The 20657-nt window shown below is 33.6% G+C and overlaps 1 protein-coding gene across 3 annotated transcripts in view; it reads right to left on the bottom strand.

Moving 5' to 3' along the window:
- Positions 1–20657, bottom strand: part of SNX13 (sorting nexin 13) — a 147842-nt gene that overhangs the window by 12206 nt on the left and 114979 nt on the right. For 2 of the 3 annotated variants that reach the window (XM_027539995.1, XM_027539996.1), the window contains 6 exons: positions 17913–17982; positions 13926–14065; positions 9640–9747; positions 7836–7946; positions 2639–2800; positions 1118–1189 (listed from right to left, as the gene is read on the bottom strand). In XM_027539995.1, coding sequence (XP_027395796.1) covers positions 1118–1189; positions 2639–2800; positions 7836–7946; positions 9640–9747; positions 13926–14065; positions 17913–17982 — 663 coding nt within the window. Of the gene's footprint in view, positions 1–1117; positions 1190–2638; positions 2801–7835; positions 7947–9639; positions 9748–13925; positions 14099–17912; positions 17983–20657 lie in introns of all 3 variants that reach the window. The other variant, XM_027539994.1, reaches the window with a different exon arrangement.

Genomic DNA, 20657 nt, shown 5'->3' with positions numbered 1-20657 from the left:
CTTAGGTCAACTGGACTCCTACATCATTCTACACACAACAATTAATCCTGATGAATGGCAAATCTAAGTTTTGGCATGGTAAAGGAAAACGATGTTTGAGGAAAAGCATAGGAGAACATCTATGTGACCCTGCAGTAAACACAGATCATACATAGAGAATAAAAGCACACAAAGTGGAAGATACTTACAAGAGACAAATACTTGTATCTGACAAATAACCGATACTCAGATTATACAATGTACTCCTACTAATCAAAGACAAAGACAGACAGCCAAGCCAACAGAAAAATGGGGGAAAGGACTAGACATATAAGACGGGACACTCAAATGGACAATAGGCTTATGAAAAGAGGTTCACAATTTTAACAGTCATCAGAGAAATGTAAATCCATATGAGATACAACAACCAGGATGGCTAAAATTAAAAAGGCGTGACATAAACATATTGAATTCTGGCAGGCTGTGAACCTCTGAAATTCTCATGCATTGCTGATGGTAACGTAAGTGGTACAAAGAGTGTGGAAAACTATTTGAGAGTATCTACTAAAACTGAATATATTTGTAACCTCTGACCAAGCAATTCCATTTCCGGGTACAGAGAGAAATGTGTACATATTTATTTAATCAAAAGATATGTACCCAAATGTTTATAGGAGTACTGTTCATAACATAGCAAATAAATTGTATTATATTTACAAAATGTGGTACTGTAAGGCCACAAGAATGAAGAAACCACAATCACACAGAACAACATGGAAGACTACCACAATGCTGAAGAAAAAAAGCCAGACTGAAAGGAGCACATGCCTCACAGTTTCATCTACATAAAGTATAACAGCAGGGCAGAAGTCAGGATAGTGATTATCCTTGGCAGGGGAGCGGACAGTGACAGGAAGAAAGCAGTAGGGGCTTTCTGGGGTACTGGCAACGTTCTGCTTCTTGTTTATAGTGCTGGTTACTTGGGTATGTTCAGTTTCTAAGAATTCATCAAACTTAATGATTAAAATATGAGTACATTAATAACATACACATATTATACTTCATTAAAAAGTTAAAAAGATCTGCACAGTATGATTTGAATTCCAACTGACTGCTACCAAAACAAAAATTAACTCACAGTATCATCAAGTTGAGCTGAAACTCGACAATGTTCAGGATCTGAATCAGTCTTCGGAATTAAAGGAGGAACCTAGTATTAAAAAAAAAAAAAGAACAAAGTAAACACACTAAAGCAGAAAATGAAAGAACACAAGATAATAAACTGAAACAAGTGTCAAATATAATAAAGAGCACTTGATTCTGGGGACAATAGATAAACAAAATTTAGACAGCATTAACAAAGTATTAACAATCTAAAATTAAAAAATGAATATAAAAGTGTAATTATTTCATTATCAACAGATTGTTTTCCTTTAAAAAAAAAAGGATTCATTTTGAGTTGGAAGGAGATATTAGTCATTCAAACCTCCATATTTTTTAGAATTTAAAGCTAAGAAATGTTAAATGATTTAAAGACAAAAGTGAATAGCACAGAGAATAGAACTGCAATCTTTTTTCTTCTATCATAAAGAGCCTTGCAGTATGTTAACAGGCTGAAAGAAACTAATTAACTAATTGTTACACAATGTAAGCTATCAAGAAGAGGGACAGAAAGACCAGTGCTAGCTGGTAATCATTTCTCAGTATAGGAAGGACCACCAAGATCACCTGTTATAACCCCTGCATGTACCGGTCAGGAAAAAGAAGAATGCAAAAGTTCAGTGACTTCTGTATGAAGTCATATGGGTAGTTACCGGCAGAAGCGGCACCAGACAACCCTCCCTTCAGTGTTAGTGCACTGCCCCACGATTAGAAATTCAGATGGAGCATCAAGAAGATATGAGAGTTGACAGAAGAGTATGATTTACACACACTGTATTTTAGGAATTGTCTCTTACAATAAATAAATTCTATCTGTGTTTATATATATTTCCTCTTCATGGAAACATGATCTAACAAATATAAAGTTCTAATACCTACATGATTTCTTTCATAGTCTTGATTATAACTTTAAACAACTAGGTCGAAATTATTTTTTAAAATGTACATTAGGAAGCAAAAAACTACTTGATTCACCAGTATCCACTACCAGTATAAAGAAAATGCTTCCAAGCAAACTCCTCTGTTCCTCTCACAGGTATCTACATACTAAGGATTGATGATGTTGAAAGACTCTTCCTCCCTTTCATCTCGTGAATCTTAATCGTGTGACTCAGGAGAAATTTATGCTTGCTGATGAATACTAATATAATTTACACAATAGCACGTACCTGTTTTGCTATAAATTTTAACATTATAGAATAAATATGCTATAATGGAATAAAACAGTACAAAGAATGTTAACTTCATTAATTTTCAATGTGCTTTAAATTAATTTTTAAATTGTACTGCAATAGAGACTGAGAAGTGAGTGCATTTTACAGTATCCACTTCTGATAATTAATTCTCTTTAGCTTTTTAATTCTTTATGAGACTATGAATTAGACTAGAGAGCTTTGGACTTACAAAGAGAAATAAGGTAAACCTAAGCAGGAGCTCAGTAAATCTTAGTTGACCTAAAAATCATTTCCTTCAGACATTACTGAAAACATCTTCTTACCTTGAAAAATGATTGCCTTATATCTTGACCTAATCTTTCTGACATTTTGCCCATGTTGTCTGACATTTTAGTCATTCCCTCTGCCAAGCTATCAGGAAGGGATTTGACTGCATTTGAAACATTCCTCATAGAATTTCGAAGTGGATTTACAAAAGTGTCCATCTAAAGGGAAAAAGATATTATATCATGACTTCACTGTATCAAGTTTATTATTCAACTGAGAAGCCTCAGAAAACCAAGTGCCACACACAAAAGGTGTAATAACTTTCCAGTCTATAATAACTCATTGCCTTTTAAAAGTACGAAACTGTTGTCTTCAGAGTGTCTTTAAAATGTATTTTCAGACACAAATATACAAGTGATATATTTACTGGAAGAAAATGAAAATAAACCTTGGGTTGCCTTCTTACTAAGCAAACCTCTGAAAAAAATGAAGAGTTTTCCCAAACGGAAACTTATCCAAGTATAAACAGCTACAACATACTTCTGCCGTGATTCAAGGCAACAATGACAGATATTCTGAGCAATACTGAAAAGTAAATGAGCAGATACAATAAACAAACAGAAAGCTCAAAGAACTAAGATTTATTTAACAAAGTAGTTTTTAGGATAGGTTTCATGCTCAATTAGAATCTATGGAAGGAATCTGGAATCTATTAGGAAAAAGAAAAGCTGCAAATCAGACATGCAAGCCATATTTTACTAAGGCAGAATAGAAAAACCATAAAGAAAATATGCTAAGAGATATATAAAGAAATAATCTCAGAGGGATAGGAAGCTTTAAAATTGACATTCTGACTGTAATAGATGCCAGATAGTTTCAATTAAGAAAGGGAGAGCCATCTAATAAAGAACCCAAAGATACATATGGATCTTGATTTTTAACAGATAAAAACAAACAAAACGAAAGAAAGAGAGAAGGAGGGAGGGAGAGGAGGAGGAAAGGAAGGAAAGGAGAAAATAAAAACCAGACAACAAACCAAAGTCAAACAATACTAAGAATATTTTCCAGAAAGTGTTGAATCTTATAAAAACTACCATAGAAACAAATTATGTTCCATGCAGGAAGAAAAAAAAATAGCAATCATAGCAAAAAACACTGAACCCCACTATTTAAGAAACACAACGTTAATAGATATTAATAAGATAAAAGTATTTAATATGCTTTCAGGATTTCCAACAAGAAAACCAGAAAAGGTGAAATAGGTACTGTAATAAACAATAACAACAAAAGGGAATTTCAAGATAACTGTAAAAGTGTCAATAATTCTCTGGCTTAAGCAAGGACAACAGTCTTACAGATATGCTTGCTAGAAAATACAACCTGTAGGAAGGACACTGTCACAGTACAACAAATTCACAGTAGAACCAATGGTGACAAATGAGGAAGAAAGGCTTGAAAATCGCTACCACTGAAGAGATACAGAGATTAAAAAGAGTAACAAGAAGAAGTTAACCATCGTGTGTGCATGTGTACTTGTGTGTAAAATTATATATACATATATATATTTGGGTGAAAAATTATAATATATATGTATGTGTGTAATTCTAATTCTATATACAATAGTAATTTTCAGTTAACCAGAACAGTGTGTTCAAATTGGTCAGGACATTACTTCTATACTGACACTACTGCCACGTGTATTAGAACACAAGAATTCTTAAGAGAGATAAACATGAGAATACCACACTTAAAATGTACAACTTTAGGAAAAATGGCCACCATTCAACCAAGTTTTAATGTTCACAGATAAGGTAGAATTTCAGAAGCAAAAAGGCATGAATTTCACTTGAATCTATAACTTACATTAAAAATTGTTTGAACACCATCAAAAGTACTTTAGAATTTTATATATCTTACACTTCATAGTGGAAACATGGGTTCAGCTAATACAATCTTAAGTTGGTTAAATGAATACAACCTCAATTGCTATCCAGGCTTGAGGCTATGCTATGCTAATTGCTTCAGTCATGTCCAACTTTTTGTGACCCCATGGACAGTAGCCCACCAGGCATCTCTGTCCATGGAATTTTCCAGGCAAGAATACTGGAGTCGATTGCCACGCCCTCCTTCAGAGGATCTTCCCCCACCAGGGATCAAATCCACATTTCTTATGCCTGCTGCATTGGCAGGCAGGTTCTTTACCACTAGTGCCTCCCAGGAAGCCCAGGCATGAGGCTAACTACCACTAATACTCTTTCAAAATAAGAGAACTTAAATCTATACCATGAGTTACATCATAATTAAAAATAGTTGTCTGAGCACCAATCCTAGATCTTCAGAATCCATTTCCCTTTTTGTTCCTGTTTTTTCACCCTCCAATTTCTGAGGGTAAAGCTTAAACATCTGTATTGGCGGTGCAAAGTGGAGGGAGCAAAGGAGCATGGAAAAACTTTTACACATGATTATGTCTCTCAACCATAAAAAAAAAGTAGAATTTTAGAAGCATAAAATCAGTCTATCACAATCTAATATTTCCAGAAGCAAGATTTGTCCTAAAACAGATGTTTAAAGCAAAAAAAAAAAAAAGACAATTGCAAATTACCAAGCAGATGAGTAAATTATTGACTGCCTGCAAAAGTGTACACTTAGCCTGACTTAACTAGATGTTAGCTATTCAATTGTCACCTCAGTTATTTGTATCAGTTAAAAATGCAAACAAGGGAATTTGAATTTAAATTTAGGTCCCTACCTACAGCTTAAAAATGCCATTACACTATGATAAAAAAAAAAACAAAAAACTGGAAAGATACTGTGTGCATAGAGGAAGACTACTTGTCTATTACTTCTTCTAGGAACTGGCCCATAAATTTTGAAAAGCTAGGCAAATTGTGTGACCAAGATAATGTGTTATAAAGTATTATTTCTCAAACTCTGATTCAGTTCAGTTCAGTTGTTCAGTCGTGGCCCACTCTGTGACCCCATGAACTGCAGCATGCCAGGCCTCCCTGTCCACCCAAACCCATGTCCATGGATGGTGATGCCATCCAACCATCTCATCCTCTGTTGTCCCTTTCTCCTCCTGCCCTCAATCCTTCCCAGTATCAGGGTCTTTTCAAATGAGTCAGCTCTTTGCATCAGATGGCCAAAGCACTGGAGTTTCAGCTTCAACATCAGTCCTTCCAATGAACCTCCAGGACTGATCTCCTTTAGGATGGACTGGTTGCATCTCCTTGCAGTCCAAGGGACTCTCAGTCTTCTCCAACATGATTAGCCAGTGATAAAATGTTTGTAGATTATTTTCTCTAATAGCTATTTAATTTCCAGTGAAATACAATAAAGGAAAATATTATACTACAATTTATCCAAAAAGGAAATGTAGCTGAAAAATCCTCTTGATATTCATGAAAATTATCCCAACAATCTGAAAGAGGTCAAGATGAACTTAGTAATTATTAATATGATTTATGAAAATGTATGTTACTATGGAGTCCCAGAAGTGACTCAAAAGGATTTTTAGACTCTAGTAGTAATTTTTTAAAAAAGTGACATGCAACTATTTGGAGATAAACACATACATATATACATACACACACATACGCACATGCTACTGCAGGGTGGCAAAAAAGAAAATGCCTACATTTAATATAATACTCAAACCAGTCAATCCTGGAGGAAATCAACCCTGAATATCACTGGAAGGACTGATGCTGAAGCCGAAGCTCCAATACTTTGGCCACCTGATGTGAAGGGCTAATTCACTGGAAAAGACCCTGATGCTGGGAAACATTGAGGGCAGGAGGAAAAAGGGGCTACGGGGAATGAAATGGTTGGATGGTAATGGACTTGAGTTTGAGCAAACTCCAGGAGATAGTGAAGGACAGGGAAGCTTGGCATGCTGCAGTCCATGGAGTCACAGAGCTGGATAAAACTTAGCGACTAAACAATATAATGCTTCTTTTATCTCAAAAGGGTATTATCAATTTATAATTTATCTCAAATAGATGCTATCTTAAGAGATAAACTAAGGTAAACATAAAAAAGATGGAATATTGACATGCATCTCTATTGACAATAAACCATTTTAAAGTTGGAATTAAAACTCATACACTTCAATCATGAAATACAAAGATAAGGTCACCATATTTTTCCCCCACCATTATAAAATACATAACCTAGAATTTCTTATTAAAATAAAACATTCCATTTAGAAATGTTAACATTCACTTGGATGTTAAAACCATGGTATCCTTGAGAGATCATTTGAAGTTCTTACAGTTGTTAATTTTTACTTAGTTGTACCAATTCCTTAATCTTTTTTAAACAAGTTAGTCTTTTTATAGGGGATGAGAGGTAGGGAAGTCTTTTAATTTTCATTTTGAAATAACTTCAGACTTTTAAAAAGCTGCAAAAGTAATATACAGAATTCCTACTTACAGTTTCCCCAACTAATGCTGCAGCTCCTGTTACTATTGTTACTACTTCTAAGAGCCAGCACTGATTCAGACAGGCACTGTCATGCAGAGATTATTTCATTTGATTCACACATGCTCTAAACTGAGGATTAACACCTTCGATCTTGAGGAAACTAAAGGCCCAGAGGTCAAGTAACATTTTGCAGGCCACAACTAATAAATGGCAGAACAGGAATCTGAACCAAATGCTGCCTGACTCCACTGTTTGCCTTCTCACCCACTGAGCTCTCTCACCCAACTTGAGCAGTAAATCATTTATTGTCTTAACCTAGCGTCTTATTTCCAGAATAGGCCTGTGTCCCTAAAAATTTAAATAATAACTGTTTCACTCAAAAGGCATAAATTCTTTCAGGGACACAGTCTACTTAACATTTTTACTATCCTTACTCCAATTAAAAGACATTTCCTCCCAATAAGAAGTATTAACAGCTCCTTTTTAAACTAATGAAAGCCTGTGGCTTGTCTTAGGCCAACTTTCCTTAAAGCATCATTTCAGAAACAAAGCTTTTTTTTTCCCTCCCCTTTCCAGCTACTACTGGGTTTTAATCTACATGTAAAGACAGGAGTTTATTAGATATGCCTATATATAGTAGGCTTGATAAAGCATCAGTTCAGTCACTCAGACGTGTCTGACTCTTTGATAAAGCACAGAAGATGCCAAAGAACATTTAATAAAATTTCTAGTTTTAAAACACACACATAAATATAAATTATCTTCTTTTACTGAAAACAAAGTAAGAAAACAGACCTATGAAGAAAGCCAATGCAATGGTCTGCTTACCTTGCGAGCGAAATCCCCTTTCCCTTTACTATAGGCTTTGTTCTCAAGGAAATCATACACATAGTGAGCCAAGGCTGGAGACGCTTTCATCATTTCAGGAGTTAACAGTAACTAACAGGAAAAATCAGAGGCATCTTATATTGAGAGGGTACTGGAAATTAACTCTACTTACAGTGTCATCTGCTAGAAAGCTAAGAATGTATAGTAAAAAATGTTATCAACATTTTTTAAAATAGTAACACATTTATCTATTATCTATTTACTTTAGCCTCGCCATGTAGCATGTGGGCTCTTAGTTCCCCCTGCAGTGGAAGTGTGAAGTCCTAACCACTGGATTGTCAGGGAATTCCCCAAAATGTTATCTACTATTCCATTTTCAGGTTTTACAGCTTATAACTAAGAAGATCCAAAGTAGTAAACTCCTATGTTATTCACATTCTAATTTTAAAGTTACCATTAATGGAAAGTACATAAAACAATTAAAATTTTTAAGTATTATAAAGAGGGCCCAAAACAAAATATTGCTTTTACAACATGATATAGTCTAACATTCTAGCTTAATTCCTTCAATGAAACATGTTTTGACATATTGAGATCATTAGCTAAGACGCAGACGGTACAGCCACAACTAAAACATACATTTATGGCACCAGATTTGAAAAAAGGTGCTTATTTTCTAAATAATTAATACAGATTTTAATGCAATGAAAGTTAATACATTCTAAAAAATCAAAATGTTTGACAAGTCATATAAATAATATCATTTAGCCTTAAGCCAGAAGACAAAGGTGAATAACAGCAGATTTATATGTTTTTCCTATCCTTTCAGTAAACTGTAGTGCTATGGAATAGTTATATGTAGTGCTATGGAATAGTTATAAGCAAACTCAATTAAACTTATAAATGTTTAAGAGAGAAAACTTCCCCAAAATATCAAGTATAGTATTGGCTAAGTTTCACTAAATACTAGGACACAGTCAGCAAATTTTTTATGTACAGTTCATATAATAATTATTTTACGTTCTGTGATCCATAGTCTGCTGCAACTACTCAACTCCAATGTAGTAGTGTAAAAGCAGTCATAGACAGCAGTAAACTAAATGGGTAGCTGTGTTCTAATAATATAATAAACTCTAATAAAGCAGGTGGCAGGCTGGATATGGTCTGTAGGCTGGAATTTGCTGACTCCTAAAGAGTGAAGTGGGGAGCTAATATTAACAGATGAGACATCTTCATAAATCATTCATTAGTATAAAAAACCATAAAGTGATATTATTAAAATCTGGTATTTGGGTACTACTTTCTAAAACAAAGTCATTTCTGACAATCCTCACACAGGAAATAACTTATGAGACACATTTTATTATTTCAGAAGAGAAATCTGCTGGGTGTGTGTACAGGTGTGGGTGTGTAGGTGTGTGTGGGGGTATGGGTGTGGGTGTGGCTATGTACTCATCCAAACCTGAAGGTAAGATTTCTAGCACTGAGTGTGTGTGTGTGTGTGTGTGTGTACAGATGTGGGTGTGTAGGTGTGTGTGGGGGTGGGGGCTGTGGGTGTGGCTATGTATTCATTCAAACCTGAAGGTAAAATTTCTAGCACTGAGTGTCCAGAAAACTTCTAAATTAATAAACAGAGAAACAATATTCATAAATTACTGATCAGATTGCAAGTCACATCTCAGCACCTCAAAAGTGGCTGCTATCTCACTATTTACAGTAAAAGCATTCTCTACCAAAGAAATCAACTATATTTGTGTGATCTATTAAAATGAGAACCTATGAGTAATAATAAACCTGAACTTACCTGCAAATATGCATTTAGATCTTTTTTTCTCTTTTCTAAAAAATCTCTATCCATATTATTAAAAGTCTTTTTACCAGGAAGCTTTAATATGCTTGACAGATTTTCAAACTACAAAACAAAATACATTCAATAATCTTAGATTTTTTTTTTTACAAAAAGAGAAAAGTATTTTCCAAGTGATAATTTCTCTATGTATCAGAAGTATCTTAAACAGATTTTGCAATATATTTTATCTTATTAAGCCAAAATCAGAAAACATAAAATACTGTGCAAATAGATCCAAACCACAGTTCTAATGTTATTATAAAGAAGTTATTTTCTAAGAATGACAAACATGGATAACTGATGAACCACATGGTTTTTCATTTTAATAATCTCTCTGATTTTAAGATCATTCAAAATTTTAGTAACAAGAGGTTTTAAAAAACATTTATTTAAAAACCTTTTGACAAGAATAAAGTATTAGCAAATAAACTATTAATAATCAAAGTTACGAGTTTCTGGTTTCTTGAAAAAAACTCAAATATTTTTATATTGATGACTTCAAATCAGTTAATCACTGTAATAGCTAACTATTAAAAGTAGAAGAGGCAAACTTCAAAATATAGATTATAGCTATAACTCTCTCTATATAATGACATATAGTATAACACTGATACTTTTCCCCTGCATGAAACTACATGAAAAATAAATTCATAATTACTAAGAAAATAAAAGAGCTATATAGCATATATTTTATATTTGTAAAGTCACTAACAAAAACAAGTGTACATATCTGAAGTTTAGCATCTATAGACTTCACCTTCAAAAGTCCAGATAGGTAGCAATCCACCATGCCTTGTTAATAAAGCACAGATTTTAACCATACTAGCTGCTAACAAAGTGGAAGAACAACATCATTCAGCAAGTCATTGTGCTTGGGCTAACAGTATCTAGTATCTAAAACTTTAATGAGGAGCTTCATTGCTTTTCCTGTGCGATACATATCCAGGATGCAACAAGCTTTCTAAAATCATTCTTTGATTAAATAACAACAGACAACAATGAGTCTGTAAAGAAAACTCATTCCTGGTGCAGAGATTAAAGAAAAGAGGAAATGAAAAGGTGTAGGATAATTTTCATCCCAGAAACTGGAAGATTCTGATAAATCATTAAATGGAATGGTAAATCAGATGGTTGCTTGGAGCTATAATGTGACAAGTTCATCACATGTTATGCATGAAAGTTAAAAGTAGTTCTTTTGCCGCTGCCAAGGAAAAAAAGTGGGGGCAGTAATTTTCAGGGAAAATGTTATGCTGTAGTCACAAATTTGGTGGTTCACAAAAGTGTAAGAATGGGTCTTTATTGAGTATGAATGTATAATATCCTGGTTTTAATTTTTTAACCATTTTATAGAAGTAAATTTACATTTTTCAAGGTGTCCTAAAAGACATTTAGTTTCCTGGAATATGACTTTTCAATGGTATCTTAAACTACTGATTGAATTTTACAGAATGCATAGTTTATTTAGGTATTACCAATATATTTTATTCCCTTATAATTCACATGTTGAAACGTTAATCTCCAGTACTTCAGAAGTGGCTGTATTTGGAGACAAGGCCTTCAGAGAGGGAATAAAATCAAAACAAAGCCCTTATAAGAGGGATACAAAGACCCATCGGGAATGGGAGCATACAGTGAAAAGTCCTGTGAGGCCATATTCAGCACCATCTGAAAGTCAGAGAGCTGACTCAAGAGAAATCAAATTTGCCAACAACTTGATCTTGGACTTCTAGCTTCCAAAACTATGAGAAAACGGATTTCTGCTGGGTATTTTGTTATGGCAGTTCCAGTAAACTAACACACCAAGGGAATATAGCGGTACTCCTCAAAACAACAATTTCCAAAATTTTGAAACATTAAACCTTATTAATAAAAAAATTAAATGTAACAGTTATTTTCTTAAAGTCTAAATTATCAAGCTGGTTTTAAAATTATCTGTCTGTACCAGAAGCACTATGACTAACAGTTTTTCTCAAATACTGCTATTTTAAAAGGAAGAAAAATGGAAAAATTTAATGCTCTATATTAATTCACTATTTGATATTTAAAAAATTATTTACAAGTACAAAGTAGTCCATTCCCTACAAAGTAATAGGATTTCCTCTGCCAAAAAGTCACAAAAATATTTTTAAATGAATGCAAAAAAAAAAAAAAGAAAAAGAAACCTACCTAAAGAACTAACATAAATTAAAATGTATTTCAATGTTCACAAAGAACTCAAATACTATACATAAATCACAGAAATTCCAAACCCAAAGATTTTATCTTTCCACACTGAATATGTCAGGTCTAGAAAATTTGAAAAACATTTAGAATTTTTTATTAGAAGGATTCAAAGTTCATTAAAGAAAATAATAGTTTATATGTTTAGAATGGGAAAAAACTTTATGTCACAAAGTTAAAGAAATGAAATGAAAGTTAAAAAAAAAGAAATCTGTTCTAAAATAACTTTAATACTTAGACAGCTCTATGGAGTTAAAATTTATTTCGTCCACTGACTGTACTGTTGTCACCAGTGAACTAAAAGCTTACTGCATTTTCTTACAGGATTTGTTTTAAAAATACAAATATAAAATAAAACTAAAGATATAAATAAGGCAGAACTAAAAGGCAAATAGTATGAGTCTTATTTACAAGTGCTTAGTACTTTCCTTAAACCTAAAATTTCACTTAACAAGCTTAGGTTTTAATTTCTTAAGCTCCAAAAGCAATCGATATGCTTTAGTAATCACATACTACTGTAACTTGAACACATCCACGTCATCTGTCTGCACTGAGCACTTTCAAAACTGAATTGTGCTTTATCAGTTAGTTGCATTTAATTTTGGTGCTATACTGAAAAGTAAATTTTCCACATGAATTGTTCTATTAGTAGACTTTTTAAAAAGTATGTTCTTTATCTATATTTGTCAATCTATCAACACAGCATTTACAGTCCTAACCTAGAATCTTTAAGCAATGATTATTCCTCTGAACAGTAGGGAAAAATTAAAACTATTCATACAAAGAAAATTTCATATTATACGAAATTCCCATAAATTTGCAAGTAACTAAAACTACTCCCAGTAAATCACATTACTTTAAAATTTGTCATGTTAAGTTAAAGTGTAAGGATGAAAAGGAAGAGATATATGAACTATGTGATTTAAAAAAAATATCAAACAGGAATTTTGGGGGGCAGAAAATTCTTTCACTTCTGCAAACAAATCAAGCTAAACATGGAGATCTATTTAACAAGAACAATAGAGATATGCCCAAGTTATTAATTTCCTTATGAATATAATTAAAAATAGTCCTTTTAACATGGGCTTGTGGAGTCAATAATAACCAGGTTTCTAAACACTTTAAAGCTTTATTAGTAGGTTATCTCACTCTATTTACAAAATATTTTAATGAGAATTATGGTGCGAACCATACATTTTCTACATCCTAAGTGAAAAATATATTTTCTGATTATTTATGTAGTAAAATGTCATTTCAAAGCTTAGTTCACCCAATCAAATGTCACCATTATTATTATTCTATGGGCTTACTAATAATCATGTATTTTAAAACACTGCATGAAAGATTATTGTGACTTAAAATAAATTTCATAGATTACCTACTCCAATTTATCCACTGATAATTTATTTTGTTCTAAGTTAAAAAGAAGAAAAAATATTTAATAAAAGATAAAACAGAGAAAAATAAAAATGTTTACATTTGTTACATTTAAGAGTCCTCATACTTCTATGAAACAAGAGAGTTGTATTTGGTAAGAATTAAAAACATTATTTGGTTAATTTAAAATATAATTTAGGTTTTGGTTCTTCATACAACTTAATGGATCAAGGATTTACCTGTTAGTAGTTGGGAAAGGATGCCATTTAAAATAACCACAGCTTTAAATTATTTTACCAAACAGAAATCACAAATTGTCTTACAATGATCTCTATATGTTAAATAAACCCAAATACCTATGCAAAGGACAAGACATACACACTCTCTTAAAATCAGACATACACATTTATTCTAATTTTCCAAGGTATATCATTGGTACTTTGTCACTAGTCCACAATGATTAGGACTTTAAAATTTATTAGTTAAATGGACAAAATCATTCTAACATTCACTGTTGATTATAAAAAATTGTTACCTTATTTTCTTAGCTTCGGTCAGTACCTTAGTATCACTCACAACCATTCAGAATCAAACATGGAATCACGGAACAATATAAAGCACACAAACTTTAAAAACCTCACGACCTGTTCGGTGATCCTCATGTGGAAGTCGTGGAAGTCACTGTAGCGACGGTAGGTCTTCCACATCTCCTCAGTGTTCACGTTGCGCCGGTGCACAGTGATGGCGTACAACGCATATGTCTTGCCATGATCGTTACAGACGCCTGCCACAGCATATGGGTCATAGTGAGCATATACTAGTCATTTAAGACAAAATGAAGAGGAACAAAAGACACAAAAAGGAGGAAGATGAAGAACGAAAACAAAAAGGACAACATGAAATGGAGAATTTGAAATGACAGGTAAGTCAAAGGATGTCACCAGGATAAAATAGATTCCTGTCATCTGTACTCACAGCCATAAGATGTTATATGTGTTGGTTACATCACAAAATTACCTACCAGGCTATTATGATACTACCAACGACACAGTGGTGTCCACTTTGGATTCTCTTTCCAAAGAGCTTTTAACAGAAACAAAACAATACCTTCTGTGTTAGCCTTCACTGTTCAGCTGTAACTTAATTAATATTGATAGCTCTGAAATTGAACTGCAAGCAAAAGCTACAGGGTAAGATCTATCTGGACTTCCCAGGTGGCTCTGGGGTAAAGAATCTGCCTGCCAATGAAGGAGATACAGGTTTGATCTCTGGATTGGGAAGATCCCCTGGAGGAGGAAACAGCAGCCTATTCCAGTATTCTTGCCTGGAGAATCCCAGGGACAGATGAGCCTGGTGGGCTATAGCCAATGACAAGACTGAGCGACTAAAACAACAAACAACAAGATCTATCTGATCTTTTGGCAAATCTTTCTCATTCACAATATATAGCAATTTACAAGTATAATTTATTCTGAAGACTTTTCTAAGAAGTCATTTTTTTCTACTGAATTGACACAAACCATCCAAGTCAGGCAGTCTTGAAAATCAAAACCCATTCCTATTTTGTTCAGATCTTGAGTAAAGAGATGTACTTTGAATAATTCTGTCTCATTTTCCATCTTCCTACCCCAAAGCCATGTTGTACTCTACTTAAGATCACCTTTTCAGGTCTCCAACAGTTTACTAAGTCTCCACTCATCTGTACCTGGTCTGCTTTTTAATTAACTCACTCACCTTAATTTCAATAACTATTTTTTGATTTATATAACTGGATGTGGTTCTTTTTTACAGTGTGGTATTCTTAGCTTGTTTTATCTCTACGATTATTTTTATCATACTCCCTGTGGTACACAACTACTTGAGGATGGCTGAATCTTGTATCACCCACATGTGATATGACAGCCTTTCAATTTCATATGAGTGATACCATTCCCAACCATGACCTTGACATTCTTTGTTCTTTCCTCTGACAGTAGGCTAAGTTCTTCTAGTTCCTCTTTCATATCAAGTCACCCTCTGTGAATCTGGGCTTTATGCAAAGGCCTGTGGTTCCAGGCTCTCCTCTGCCTTAGCCTATTTGTGCCTCTTTTAAATTTGAGGGCACAGAAATGCTATCAAAATTAAAAGAGCAGTCTTTACACTCCTATAAGCTCTTTGGCTTCACTTCTTCTTCATTTCCCTATATTTGCTTTTCCTCATAGTCTATTCCACCTGTAGATTTCCTCTTTTAGGTATTTTTATTCTACTGTTTTCAGTTTTTCTATGTGTAGGAAGCAAATTTTTGCATAGCAGTTTAGACTATCTTGTTGACCAGAAGTATAAATTGCTCTTGTTAAAAACCAAGTGGCCAAGCTTTGGAGCTGACTAAATATTTTGTATTTTATACATACTTAGGCAAAGAAAGGTCTGAGCAGCTTCTTAGTAAATTATTTTAATCACAAAACACCTACAAATCTATACTGGCAAAAGCAGTTCTACAGAAATCTCTCCCAGGTTTTCATGAAAGTTTTTCTAAGATTTGCATTTTATATTCAGAATTGTCCTTCATTTCCTTTCTATCTAATATCAGTGTTCCTGATTTGACAAAATATAAGACTGGGGACTGATGCTGAGGCTGAAACTCCAATACTTTGGCCACCTGATGTGAAGAGCTGACTCATTTGAAAAGACCCTGATGCTGGGAAAGATTGAGGGCAGGAGGAGAAGGGGACGACAGAGGACGAGATGGTTGGATGGCATCACCGACTCAATGGACATGGGTTTGGGTAGACTCTGGGAGTTGGTGATGGACAGGGAGGCCTGGTGTGCTGCGGTTCATGGGGTCGCAAAGAGTCAGACACGACTGAACGACTGGACTGAACTGAACTGAAGACTGGGGATAGACCTGGGTCATCTTGCTGTCAGAGACTTTATTATTCACTGTTCACATCTTTCAATTATCCTTCACTCGGAGACCCATGCAGAACAAACTGTACAACACTTTCATCACATTAAAAAACCACCATCACTCAACAGTGTCAGCATGCCAACAAGGGAATGGCTTTACATGCTGTGTTCAGGAAAGGTTTGGGAAAAGATAATAGAAATCAGGGGCCACTTAGGCAGCAAACCATAACCAATTATGAGTTAATAAAAACAAGGAAACTAGCAAGAAATAGAAAAGGAAAGAAGAAAGGAATGTCAGAAAGCATTTTAAAAAATAATAATCAGATTTGTTACAAATTTGATAGGCAGGGAGATCAGACTAGGATGGGTACACAAAAGGAAAAATATGGGGCTATTATAAAACAAGCCCTAAGATAGAAAGGTAATTTGATTTTATAATGAGGCTACATACATTTTCAGATGATGGTGAGATATTACAGTGGAAATAATAGGTTGTGTTTTTATTAGGACAACATTACTACTCATGGCAGGTGCTGTGCAACCTCTTCGTTACTAATCTATAACCAGATAAGGAACTAGGACCAGGATAGAAATAAATCTCATCACTAAGCATATTGTCTAACCTAGCCACTATTTTTTAAAACAAGATTCCTCAATGAAGGGCCAGTCCACTAGTCCAAGAATCATTCCATAAGTGCACTGCACTAGTTCTACTTCCTGCCATAAGGTTAAGGACATGGCATCCAGACTCAAAGAGACTCTGGAGCCCAACTAGTAAAGTAAATGTTTATCGAACAAACACTAATATATAATGCCCCCCATGTAACTACTAATACAATTAATATTAGTTGAGGATTAGTATGAGGCAAGTATTACTATTATCCCATTTCACAGATGAGGAATTAAGATACAGAGAAGTTAAGACTCATCCAAGTTCACCCAACTATTAGTGGCAAAGCTGGGGTTTAAACCCAAGCAATCTGGATAAAAAGTTGTGCTCTTAACCACTCTAGTGTACTGCCTCTTTAGTGATTACGCATAATTTTGTCTGAAAGAAAGAAAAACTTATTAAAAATGCTTAGTAGAATGCTTCCATATCCTTTAAGAAGCTGATAAATACTTGTTGAATGAATGGACAAAACAGCTAAAATACCAGAATCCTCAGAAAAGAGAGATTCACATAAGAATTATGAGAAGCAAGATAAGAAAACCATCACTGACATTATCTAATAACTCAATAACAATGATGAAATTATTTGTTTCCTCAAGTCACTGGCCATTTTGCACACATGCTAATTCAGTCATGAATCTCACCTCACCCAAGCCTTTCTTGTTTTCATAAACTCCTATACAAAAGCTTCATTTACCCAGAAATCTACTGACTCCTGCATGTATGAAAACAAATACTAAACTAAAATCTGCCCCAAAACAATTTACTAAGAATCATGCAGACAATTATCAGCTAGACTCAAAGAAAAGATTGGTTTCAAAGTTTATCAGCAATGACAAAATGCTCAGAATTTATCCTTTTTCAAATGATAACAGTAACAACCTTAAAGAAAGGAAACACACATACAATAATAAACATTATAGAATTTAATGAAGAATATGCTACAGAAAAAAAGTAACATGAAAATATGACTAAAGAATAGAAAAATGATTTGTAAAAATAAATGTGGAAGATAAGGTAGTAATAATGATACTCAATAGTTTTTAAGTAATAATTAAACCACAAAGTCTCTTACCAGTGTCTGAAATGTAGGCGTGAAGTTGTACTGAGTCATCAGAAGATACATTTGAAAGGTCATCTAAAGACTGATGAAGGAAAAAAATTAGAAAATAAAAATTTTAAATTCTATAGGAAAGAAAGCGTTAAAAAGATTTCTATATCATATACATTACTCATTTTTGCTCTATGTCCTTATCTGTACCTCCCTCTCACAAACAATAATTCTCTTTGTTTATACTAATAGGAGAAAGAGAAGATAAGATTAAACTGTAAAACAAAGTAATATAATAATTGACTTAATAAATACATCAGATTATTTCTTCCTTCATTACCTGTTACATACTATAATTTGCTTCTTCTCAATTATATTCAATATATGGCAAGAAAAAATGTGGATAAAAATAAGTAGACATGTTATTTTTTTATTATTATTTTTTACTTTACAATATTGTATTGGTTTTGCCATACACTGACATGAATCCGCCATGGGTATACATGTGTTCTCCATCCTGAACCCCCCTCCCACTTCCCTCGCCTAGTAGACATGTTCTTAAATCAACATTTCACTTTTTTGATGTTGAAATATATTAGAGCCAACTGTGTATTAACACTTTTGTTAACTTAGAAATAATTTTAGTTAGACTCTTTATCATAATCGTACCTACATCAAAGGGTATGTGAGGACTAAATGAAGACATGTAAAACATTTAGAAGACTGTTAACACAAAAAATGTTAGTTAATATTATGATTATTTACTAAATGAAGTGAATCTATGGTTAAGATTTATTTTTTAAAAAATAATTCCATAAACAAAAATTATTACTGATTGATTCAGAATAAATTTTTTAACTATAGACTTGGGATCAAAACTTTTTTGCTCCATGTCCACACACCCACACTTACACAGAGGGAACATAAGGATATAATGAAGGCGAGACTGTATGGAAAAGAGTTAACACAACAGACCTTAAGTTGCTTTCCTTAGAAAGGACGGCCTGGGACAATATCTGGGAAGTTAGATTTAGAAAAAGTTCCCATCATTCCTAACTGCTAAAGTGGCTTACTCTACCTAAACTATCTGTATAGACAATGTGGTTTACACCAAATACCCACTTTTCTCCTGGGAGTCAGTTTAGTATATGCTGGACAAAATGGTGCCTTGTGTGAACTACCTCCAATAAAAACCTTGGGCACTTATGTCTCAGATGAGCTTTCCTGGTAGCAGCATTTCACACATGTTGTCATATTCACTGCCAGCGCAATTAAGTCTATGCTATGTGACTTTTATGGGAGAAGATTTGTGGAAACTTGAGCTAGGTTTTCTCTGGACTTTGCCCCATCCACCTTTTCCCTTTGCTGATTCTGCTTTCTATCCTTCCGATATAATAAATCTTAGCTGTGAGTACAGCTATGCTGGGGTCTGAGTCCTTTTAGTAAATCAGTGAACATAGGAGTGGTCTTAGGGACCTGTAACACACAGATAGTATACGATTCAGACATATTATACACTTGAAAAACCATGGGATCTGAATGAACTTTGGATTCCTAATGTGGTATTACCAGTTATTCATGAGTCATCTAAATGACCTTAATGCAGTCATGCATGTGACATAAAGCCATTTAAAATTAAGCAACTGCATCCTAAGAAGAAAGCCAAAATTCTATCCACTAAAGACTGATCATCAGAAGAAACAAAATTTGGTAACTCCATACAGACGATCCACAAGTCAAGTGGGAAAACTATTCAATTAAATTAGATCTAGTCCAGACTTCGCCACTGATCACCTTAATAGACTTTAGCCATATCAATAAGTCTTTCTTGTATTTCAGTTTTCCCAATGGTAATGGTGTAATATCTGTTCTACAACTCTATCAGGATATAATGTGAATGAAAATACTTTGAAAAGAATTAGAATGCACTTACTTTTTAACTGACCTACAACAAAACATTTTGACAAATAGCAGAACCTTTGTTTTAGAATTATTTTTACATGAAAGATAGAACCCCAAAGGAAATGGAATAGTCTACAAAATTTAAAATTGTTATCTACTGTAATCTTCTTCTAACTATAAGCTAGCACAGGGAATATAAAACAATCACCCTTTTCAAAAAAGCATTATTATTACTGGTAACCTTCCTTTGTAGGTAAACATATAAAAAGTTATATGTTGCTTTCTTATTACTTTAACCATGTTAGCATCTTATACTATGCAAGGCAGAAGCCGTTGAAAAACTCTGTATATAAACGCCTTTTCTAGCACACATAAAATATGCAATTAATATTTGCATTAAGTATGATGAAAAAATTCAATGAAATGTCTCTTAACCATTAGCCACAGTTATAATGCATGTGTAAATATCAACTAGACTATATAAAGTTACAACTGATAACATTATAACCATGGAACTACACTGTGATTTAGAAGTATAAGTACTGATTAATCAAAGAAAACTCTGATTTCAAAACAAGTGCATTAATGTTGTCCTGAAATAAAATACAGTTTGCAAAGTGACCATGGTTTAAGATTCTTGAACTTCTTGCCAAAAAAAGAAGTGTTTTTTGTAACATTATGCTAGGTTAAAAACCAAAAATTGAAATTTACTACAATAATCAATTCAGCAAACAGAACTACAATGGCACTTCTAAATGCTTATATAATCTATGTGCTAACCTCAATCACAAAATGAGTAAACCACCACAGTAAATATTTTCTTTGCTTAGTTTGCTGGAATAAACTATAATGATCCAGTTTATAATT

The sequence above is a fragment of the Bos indicus x Bos taurus genome, chromosome 4, assembly GCF_003369695.1.
Source record: "Bos indicus x Bos taurus breed Angus x Brahman F1 hybrid chromosome 4, Bos_hybrid_MaternalHap_v2.0, whole genome shotgun sequence".
Lineage (NCBI taxonomy): Eukaryota > Metazoa > Chordata > Mammalia > Artiodactyla > Bovidae > Bos > Bos indicus x Bos taurus.
The sequence above is the reverse complement of the archived record's forward strand: the minus strand, read 5'-3'. Positions and strand labels throughout refer to the sequence as shown.